The following is a 9,722-nucleotide window of genomic DNA, read 5'->3' as shown; positions in this document are numbered from 1 at the left end:
CTTTGGGTACCCCAGTATTCGGTCCCGACACTGACCTTTCAAATTTTCTCAAAGTTCTTATGGCAACGCTGGGAAAAAAGGGTTTTCGAAATTTTTGTAGGTCAATCAAATCAACCAAAAGCAGCACACATGACATCCTCTATTTTCTGCTCCTCTCATGCATGATTTAAAGATTGCAGTGGATGATTTTTTTTCCCTTCCCACCATCAGCCTGTTCGGTTGGCTGGTTCGTATCGTTGCTGGTTCGTAAAGAAGTACTGCTGTCTGGTTTGTGTGAGAGAAAAATACTGTTCCGACTAGAAATTTACGATCGTTTACGACAAGCCACAGCCAAACGAACAAGCTGCATGACGATATACAAAAAAATGCAGTAACACTATCACCGACACCTCGGCCCCACCATCCTTCCGCCTAATTAAGTAAACCCTTGCGCGGTTTTACATTCCCCCTCCCCTCTAAGAGACAAAGTTATTAATTTTTATACTACACGCGTACGCACGCGCCGATGCATCGTATCAGCGCGTACTACACACTTTGATATAGAAGAAGATACACACACTCGTATACACTGACGACTGAGTAACACATGACACGACGGTACAACACGCGGGCGGAGCAATCAATCAGAGCCGTTGGATTTGATCGACGATCGGACGGATCATATGCTTGGTATAGCAGGGGGTACGTCGTCGTCGCGTGCCTCGTCGATCATCGATCAGTGGAGCATGGGCTCGTCGGCCATCTCGACGCCGTTGACGCTGCCGTCGGCGCCGGGTCGTCCGGCCTTGTACTTGTACCACCTGGCGGCGACGAGGTAGACGAACAGATTGGCGAGGCAGATGACGGCGAGCAGCCAGTAGAAGTTGTCGAGCCTGCCCTTGTTGAGGTCGTCGGCGATCCAGGGGTGGCGGTCGCCCGTGACCCTGTGCACGGCGGCGACGAGCGCGGAGCTGACGAAGAACCCCAGCGACAGGGTGCTGAGGAACAGCCCCGTGCTCATGGTCTTCATCCCCTTGGGGCACTCGCGGAGGAAGAAGTCGAGCTGGCCGATGTACGTGAACGCCTCGCCGGCGCCCACCAGGAAGAACTGCGGGATGAGCCAGAACACGGACATGGGCACCACGCCGCCCGCGGGCACGGCGGCGTCGCGCGCCACGCGGAGCCGCCTGATCTCCGTGAGCGCGGCACCCGCCATGGCCACCACGGAGAGGGCGAGGCCCACGCCGATCCGCTGCAGCGGGGTGAGGCCGTGCGGGTTGCCGCTCACGCGGCGCGCCACGGGCACCACGATCCGGTCGTAGACGGGGACGGTGAGGAGGATGGAGCCGACGAAGAAGACGGTGAGCGAACCGGCGGGAATCTGGAAGGAGGACCCGATGTGGCGGTCCATGGTGGTGGCCTGCGACACCGAGAAGGTGGTCATCTGCGCGTACACCGTCCAGAACATGATAGTGGTTGCCCAGATGGGCAGCATCCGCACCACCGTCTTCACCTCCTCCACGTCCGTCAGCGTCGCCAGCCGCCACTTGCTCGGCTCCGCCGCCGGCTCCTCGTTGATGGCGGCGTGGTCCAGGAAGCTGCAGTACCAGATTAAACACGCGGGAAAACCAAACCGTCAGCTGCTGCTGTTAGATTTTGAAAAAGATAAATATTCAAGCAACAGCATTCAATCAAAAGCTGAAAGGATAAACAAGCAGGAGCTTCTGTTCAGAGTTCAGACAGAGTAAATCTGTTTTTTTTTTTTTCTTGTGCTTTCTTCAGAAAACAAAGACACACAGTAAAGTTAATTATAATATCATTTTTTTCCCAATCAAGCAGTGACACACATATATATATTATATATAAGATGCTTATTAAAAAGTTCATTCTTGAAATGTTCTCTGAAAAAAAATTGCTCTTTTCAAGCATTCAGGTCGCTATCAGTGGACCACTTTAAGCTGAAACAGAGAGGCATGCAAAATGCAAAGTGGTTTTGGGCTTTGAGGAAAACACCAAGCAAGGCATGCGCAGACTAAAGCCGTGGTCACAGGCGCGAGATTCTGCACGAGATGGAGACACGAACCCAATCAGACACCTAAACAATTGTTCAGAGCTAGTGCTAGTTCAAGCAGATGGCCGGCCTACATACGACGATGCGTCCAGCATGCAGGGGCATCTGTATTTCTTACTCCGTATTATAGAAGACGCGATCACCATCTCAATAATCACTCGGGAGAGAGAAGAGAATCGTCGACGACACCTAATGAGTCGTCAGAGCTTATCATTTAAACAGGTCATCATCAGTATCAGCCTGCCTGCCAGAGGCCCTGCTATGGAATGAGAGTGAGACACGCCGGGTATTTTTTATTTTCAAGTTGAAGAAACAAGAGATTCAGTGCGTCAGGTGTGGCAATAATCTTTCCCAATCCCCTCCACATGGTGGGCTGGTGAACTGTTGAGGCCCAATCAGGTACAAGAAACAAACACCTGTTCATGCAGTGCAAATATGCAATGATGCAGGTGTAAGCAAAGCATCCTTCCTTCCCCAGATAGACCGGGTAGCATAGCATTGCATAGCATCACCATCATGGACGACGACTCAAAAGTGTGGAACTCTGAAGAGACTTAAACAAGCATTATGGTCAGGCTCAGTTGCGATGCCTTATCGATAAGATAAGGCACAAAGGAGAGGGTTAGTGGGCACATCTGACGTTAATCTGAGGCTTCCTCATGTGATCACTCAGCAAAGGGAATACCATACCCCTCCCCTGTCTTTGTCATATGCTGCTCATGTAGTCATGTGCAAAAGTATTGCGACCGAGATGAACCCAACTCACGGCAGGGAATTTGCCAGCAGGAGGACATGGGCCTCGAACCCTTCAGAAAACTGTGAGGAGTCCCGGCCATGTCCGTGCCGATCGATGCCGACCGCCATGCCCATTTGTCCGAACCCCGACGAGGTCACGTGTTCAGGTCCCGGACACCACTCACTAACACCGTCTTCTAAAAGTAACAGGAAAAGGGCCGTAAAAAAGAGGAGGGTCGGTTTCGAGTTTTGATGGCTGCAAGTAAGCAAGGGTTAGCAGCCACTAATCTTGATCAGGCCGGCGTAAGAGAGCACGGATGGGGGATGGCAACGGCAGGCACCATCACATGCCTGCAGTGCAGGCTGCTTTACCTACCACGTATGGTGATGGTCCATGCGTCCATGAGATGGTCTCGTCGATCCCTCCAGTGATCTTTGTCCACAGCTTTTCCACACCAGAGGACATGATGCATGGCCACACCATCACCACACCAAACACGTACAGAGAGAAAGAAAGAGATGCAGTGCCAAGGGAGCCATGCCAAAGACGACGGCCAACCTACCTAGACGGCAGCAGCAGCATGTGAGAGTGAGAGAGGGATGCAAAAGGTTGCTCCGATCGGTTAGATAGATAGATTTGGCCGTCGCCATCCATGGCGGCCACTCGTCGTCCGCCCGTCCGTCCGTCCGTTGGTCCATAGCAGCTAGGCGAGCAGGAAGGTTCCCCACACACACCACGTTGCTGCTGCTGCTCTGTCCCTCTCCAATGCAAGATCAACACTTCCCTGTGCCTTTGAGCCTTTCGCGTCCACCGCTGAATCATGCTGCCGATCTCCATTTCATTTGCCCCCCTGAAACTAACAATCATGCACCCGCCTTTCCTCTGGCTTTTGAGGGGCCTTTCGGTGTGCAGTGCACACGTCCTGGTAACAGTGATCTAATAATTGAGGGAATGCGTATCTGTAGGGCTCTCTTTTGGGGATTCAGATCAGCTATAGCCCTTCTAGACTTCTAGTGTTATGTTATATAGTGCCCCACTGTACTGTGAGTTCATATCATAACCCATATATGAAGGAATATGTTTAGTTTCAGCGCACACATGTCACACGTGTATGATCAAGTCTGTCTGTCTGTGAGTGTGTCAGTGGTCACTGTTGGTCACCAAACCTCTTTTTATTCCAGGATCAATCAGGTCTGTTGAAAGTAATTTCATCTGAAAGGAGCTTCGCTATGCCGTCAGCCGTCACCCTAGCTGAATCCCATTTTGGTTTCGTTTTGAAGCAAATGTCCGTGTCATTTTTCTTCCCTGATGTGATTCTACAGCGAAAGTCTCGAGATTTTGAAAGGCTACTATTGTTGGCTGGCTACACATATCGACAGGACAGACAATGTTCTACTGCAACTTAATTTCCAAGTGAGTGAGGAAAGGAAAAAGTTGATGCTGATGAGTCTGGCGTTTTCTTCTATGCTAGAGTAAATTAGGTTAGCTTTTGCTGTAACTTGGTCATTCCTCTATACTCATGTCATCATCACATCTCCAACAAGAAACCGTTCTTCTCCACGGTTCTTCTTCTGTAGGCTAGAGAGGAATGCAGAGCTAATGCCAATAATTAACTAATCTTATGCCACCAGCTGGATGCAGATTCTGACCCCTCCATACCAAGATCCCATATGTACACTCTTCCAGTCCTGTCTACATCCCATTGGAGCTACTTACTCACTACCACTATTCAACATTTCAATTCAAACCGCCAAAGTTACGACGCCTTGCTATATCACATTTTCAATGCAGCTGCAGCTCTCAGGAAAAGTCTAACTCCGAAAACTGATATGTCAGTACAAGTCTTGAGAAAGTGAAGCTACAAGCTACTAGGTGGGTGAGGGGCTGCTTTCTTCCTCCTCACAAGACTCCCCGTGGGGTAGTCGTAAGAGCTTTTGTGTTCTTGGGGGATCAGTGGGTCTGTAAGGTTTTTAGGCCTGGTTTTTTTTTAAAAACTAGGCCAATTCTATTCTACTTAATTGAAAGGTGCCATTACATTAAAAAATAAAAAAGACTCCCAAACCTCGCTAATGACAAAAAAAAACTGAGGACTGCAGCTAGACAACAAGCGAGATCAAGCCCTTTTGGCCTCGCATGCCGACCTCCCCCCCTGTTTTTCCTCGCATCTTCTTCCAGTTTTGTACTACTAATAGTACTAGTATATTCCGCCTCTCTGAATTTCAGCAGGTATTCAGTTGGACCATACAGTATAAACATGTATATATTGGTATTTATACAATACCTACACTCTGCCCTGAAAATTTCGTGCGGATATTTGCTAGTGTTGGATGGATGCAGCAGTAGCAGTGCAGAGCACCGGGCAGAGGAGGACAACAAGGGATGATCAGCCTGTTCGGCTGGCGCTGATACGATCGTATACGATCGTGGATTATTACTATTGACTGATTTAGTGTAAGAGAAAATACTGTTCTAGTTAGAAATTGTTTACGACCAAGCGAAAGGCTGGATAGCAGCGCACCCGGATGGCCGGGGGGACAGACAGCAACAGGGCAGGCAAAGAGGGAGGGAGCACAGCACAGTCCGTGACCCATCTCCGTCCCCCTAGGGAGCATTAGAATAGCGCAATTATTGGTCTGGGTGCTGCCAAACTCAGCCATTTGTCGCTCGCCGGAGGTCTTATCCTCTTTCCCTAAACATCATACGTTGCGTGGGCGACATCACTTAACATAAGATGTTCGCTAAAGCTACGCGAAAGGCTAAGTCAAGCGAGAGGGAGAGGTGCTACGCGTGTGCGGCGTCTAGCAAATGGGTGACTGGACAGGGAGGACGGGCCCGCCCCGGCGGCGATGGTTGACGTTGAGAGGGGGTGTACAGGACCACTTGTCAGTGACTGACCCCGTCTGCCATGCCAAGCAAGGAAGGTTTTGGGCTATGTTCGCTTGAGCTTATAAGGCATATTCAGTCATACATTTTCAGTCATGAAACAATGTTTTTTTCTCATAACAAATTAGCCCTATAAACCAGTCGCAGCAGCAATAAGTCCTGCAGAACGGAGCCTTGGCTGGCCACCGGCGAGGGACGGCATCGGCTGTTAATGAGATTGTGGACTTTAGTAGGGAAGGCATGCAATTGGCAGCTGTGGTATGAATGAATTTGCCATGAATTCATCCATAGTACATACACCACGTGAGCGGGCGATGCAAGCTGGGAGAAAACGATATAGGGAGATGGAGAGGACAAAACAGTGCACTCGATTGTGCAATCCATCCGTTTGCATCTACATGCATTGGACTGGTTTGGATTTGTACCCTAGCCTAGCTGGCAATTGTATATTGTTTTTGGAGAATGGAGACAGACAGTACATACACCCCCTTCCTCTCTGTTGTTTGTCTGCGATTGCTGTGTCTCTCACTTGCTCTAAGAGGGTGTTTGGACGTAGTGATTAAAATTTAGGAGGTATATCAGGAGGATGTTGTATGTGGTATTCGGATATTAATAAAAAAATAAATTACATAATCCGTCGGTACTCCACGAGATGAATTTTTAAAGCCTAATTAATCCGTCATTAGCACATGTTTACTGTAGCAAATCATTGTCAAATCATGGACTAATTAGACTTAAAATATTCGTCTCGCAAATTAGTCGTAAACTATGTAATTAGTTTCGTAATTAGTCTATATTTAATACTCCATACATATATCCAAACATTCGATGGGACAACGACTAAAATTTAAGAGGTGCAACCAAACATCCCCTAAGTCCCTCTCTCTGGTTACAATACAAGTGAGACTGACAAATGAGGTCAACCAATAGTAAGGCAAATAACCCTATTGGTGAGGACCGCATGTAGTGCGGTTGGCAATGACGCCAGGCGCACGTCCACGTACGTCTACGTTCGAGTCTCAGCTCACGCAAGTGCTCACCGGGACTTTGTTCCTATTTTCAACAGTCTCCGCTTGGACAGGTTCCAAGCGTGCGTCTCACGCGTGGGGTGGCGTGTGTTGTGTGGACGTGTGTGTTATACAGATGAGAGGCAAAAAAAAAAAAAAAACCTATTGGTGTGCTGCCAGTCCATCTTCCTTGGACTCTTGTTTTGACTGACGCCATCACTTAGCTAATTAATCCATTACATACTACTGAAGTATTATTAGTCAGATGGTAGTATAAGTTTTTTTTTTGGGCAACCGGCCTGGCCAGTCAAGTAAGTAAGGTAATTAAGCAGAAACTTGACTCATTTGGTAAGGTAATTACCATTACTAGAGCATGGCGATGACGATGGACAAAAGTAAACAAAAGCAGTAGATGTTTTGGAAAGTAGTCAGTAAGTAAAAGGTAGGTAGGCAAAAGCCAGCTAGAGCTTACCGGAACTGGTCGGTGTGGGGGAGGCGCTCCTTGCGCTTGCTCTTCTTGCCGGAACCTTCCTCGGCCGCAGCGGCGGCGGCCTTACCGACGTCGATGTCGTAGAGCATGGCGGGGTCAGCGGGGAGCGGGAGCCGGCGCTTCCGCCACGCCGCCACGACGACGGCCGCGATCTGCGTGAGCGGGCTCCCCACCAACTTCTTGAACCGGTACCTGCGCGTGCCGGCGAGGAAGACGACGAGCCCAACGGCGATGGCGCAGGCGCAGGCGCCGTAGCCCCAGCGCCTGCCCAGGTTGTCCTGGACGTAGACGAGCACGGTGACGGCCAGCAGGGAGCCGAGGGAGATGAAGAAGAAGAACCAGTTGAAGAAGCGCATCATCTGGTGCTTCTCGCCCCGGTCCGACTCGTCGAACTGGTCGGAGCCGAAGCCGGACACGCTCGACTTGAGCCCGCCCGTGCCCAGCGCCGTCAGGTACAGGGCGAGGTACATCACTCCCAGCTGCGCGCCCGACGCGCGTGCGCACTCACCGGTGTTGCCGGAGCACGCCGCCGGACGCAGACCCGGCGCCGCCGTCGAGATCGTCAGGATCGTCACGCCCTGCGCGCCCAATCACGCACGTACGCAAACAAACAAATTACTTACTGTACTTTGTATGTATCAACAGCTAGCAGCTGTATGTATTATTTGTCAAAATCCAACCTTTTAAATCTTTGGGTGATTATCAGTAGTATATAAACCGAAACAAACAAAACTCGTGCAGATTAAATTTAAAATTACTGCTCTTTTCCGGCGGGCGTGCAGTGTGCAGTAATAATAAATTAGAAATCTGTTTAGTTTTACGCTTTCATCAGGTGAGGTAGATTGACAGACAGATGATGTCAGGATCGAATCTAACTCTACTGATAATAATGGAAAGGAAATTGGAGTGACTTGGACCCCGGCTGTCCAGCACCATCACTCCATGCATGGGATGGGCATGGATCTTGTCAGCATGTATATATGTTCCATCCACAGGGACGGGAGATATATGACGACGGCGATGATGACTGAATTGAAATTGATTACATAGCCTCCTTTTGTTTGTTTGGGTCCGCGTTCTTTTCAGAGAAGGAGCATCTTGTGGATGCAAAGTTCCAATTTTTATTTGGTTTTTACTGACTACTAGTCCTGCTCCTACTAGGGAAGGGAATAATGATAATAACATGAAAAGCCCAAGCAGATTTTTTTTTTTGTCGATGATGAAATGACAGAGGGGATTGACCGGCGGACCCATCCAGCAAAACTGACTGACCGACATCTAGAGAGCAGAGCACGCCGGTGACATTAATGGACTTGAATGAATGAATGGATTATCGAAGCAGAGAACAAAAAAAGGAAAACAGAATCGAAAGAATCCCAAGTTTGTGGGAGGAAGGAGAGAGTAGCGATGATACTGACCGATGCCTGGACGGCGGTGAAGATGGCGATGGTGAGGTATCGGCCGAGGAATGAGTCGGCGACGAAGCCGCCGAGGAGGCAGAGCATGAAGGAGGTGCCCATGAAGTTGGTGACGACGTTGGCGGACTCGGCGTTGCCCAGGTGCATGGTGCCCGTGAGGTACGTCACCAGGTTCACGGCGATGCCCAGCGTGGTCAGCCGCTCGTTCAGCTCCGCCACTGCAGCAGCACCACAGACACAGGTCAGGAGTCAGGAACAGCCCATGCATTATTTTTCATCCTTCAGTACGTTCAGCGTCGACCGTCAGCGACAGCGAGCGATCGATCTCGATCGACGCATGCTAGATCTGCCTGCCGCCGGGTGGGATGGAACGAGAGAGGAACCCGGCCGGCCGGCCGGCCGGCCCGTGGCGGTCGGCCGGACTCGGATCAACCCAACCAACGTACCTAGGATCATGGCGGCGGCGCCCCAGCGGCCGGTGGTGGCGCGCGGGGCCGGGCGGCCCTTGAAGTCCCAGGCGTCGAGGAGGACGTCGGTCTCCGCCGCGGCATTGGTCTCGGGGAGGAGCCCGACCATCTTCTCTCTTCTCTTCTCTTCGCCTCCCTACTGCCGGCCGGGGCTACGTGGAAGGATTTGGGAGGAGACGAGACGGGAGACCCAGCCAGACACCCAGAGACGAGACCAGACTAGGTGCGGTTGCCGGCCGGCACCGGGCTGCCTCGCTGTGCTGTGCCTGTGCGGTGCGGGGTGCGGACTGCCGTGCTCTGCCGGGCTGGGCGTTGCCCGCTATATATAATAACCGTTCGCGCCGGGGGCATTTCCGGGAGAATCTCGCGCCTGCTCTGTGGGCCCCCCGGATCAGTGGATAATCACAGGAGGTGGATAACATATAACATGCATTCCGCCTTTTATTTATGCATAGCAGTTGTTACTTTTTGATATACTTACTAAATATATATTAAAAAAAGGCGATTTTGGGGGCAGGCAAGGCAAGACAAGGCGTGTTATGCCAGTCTCAGTGGAAGTTTCATCTCCCAGTTTTCAACATACCCATATTTTAGAAACAGTGCAGAAGAGTTTTATGGAGATAAAACTCTCTCTACTCTCATGAAACTTTTATCTTCTCTCTTCATCAAGA

General features: G+C 50.4%; 1 protein-coding gene across 1 annotated transcript; it reads right to left on the bottom strand.

Annotated features, from left to right (window-relative positions):
* Positions 1-331: 331 nt before the first annotated feature.
* Positions 332-9,343, bottom strand: LOC136476441 (protein NRT1/ PTR FAMILY 6.3-like). Its single transcript, XM_066474268.1, has 4 exons — positions 9,031-9,343; positions 8,585-8,802; positions 7,149-7,744; positions 332-1,577 (listed from the first exon to the last, which is right to left on the bottom strand). Exons 1-4 carry the CDS (start codon positions 9,158-9,160, stop codon positions 716-718), a joined length of 1,806 nt encoding a protein of 601 aa, XP_066330365.1. The 5' UTR covers positions 9,161-9,343; the 3' UTR covers positions 332-715.
* Positions 9,344-9,722: the final 379 nt, after the last annotated feature.

The sequence above is a fragment of the Miscanthus floridulus genome, chromosome 8 (assembly GCF_019320115.1).
Source record: "Miscanthus floridulus cultivar M001 chromosome 8, ASM1932011v1, whole genome shotgun sequence".
Taxonomy (NCBI): Eukaryota; Viridiplantae; Streptophyta; class Magnoliopsida; order Poales; family Poaceae; genus Miscanthus; species Miscanthus floridulus.
Note: the sequence above shows the minus strand (reverse complement) of the source record. Positions and strands in the feature narration are given on the sequence as shown.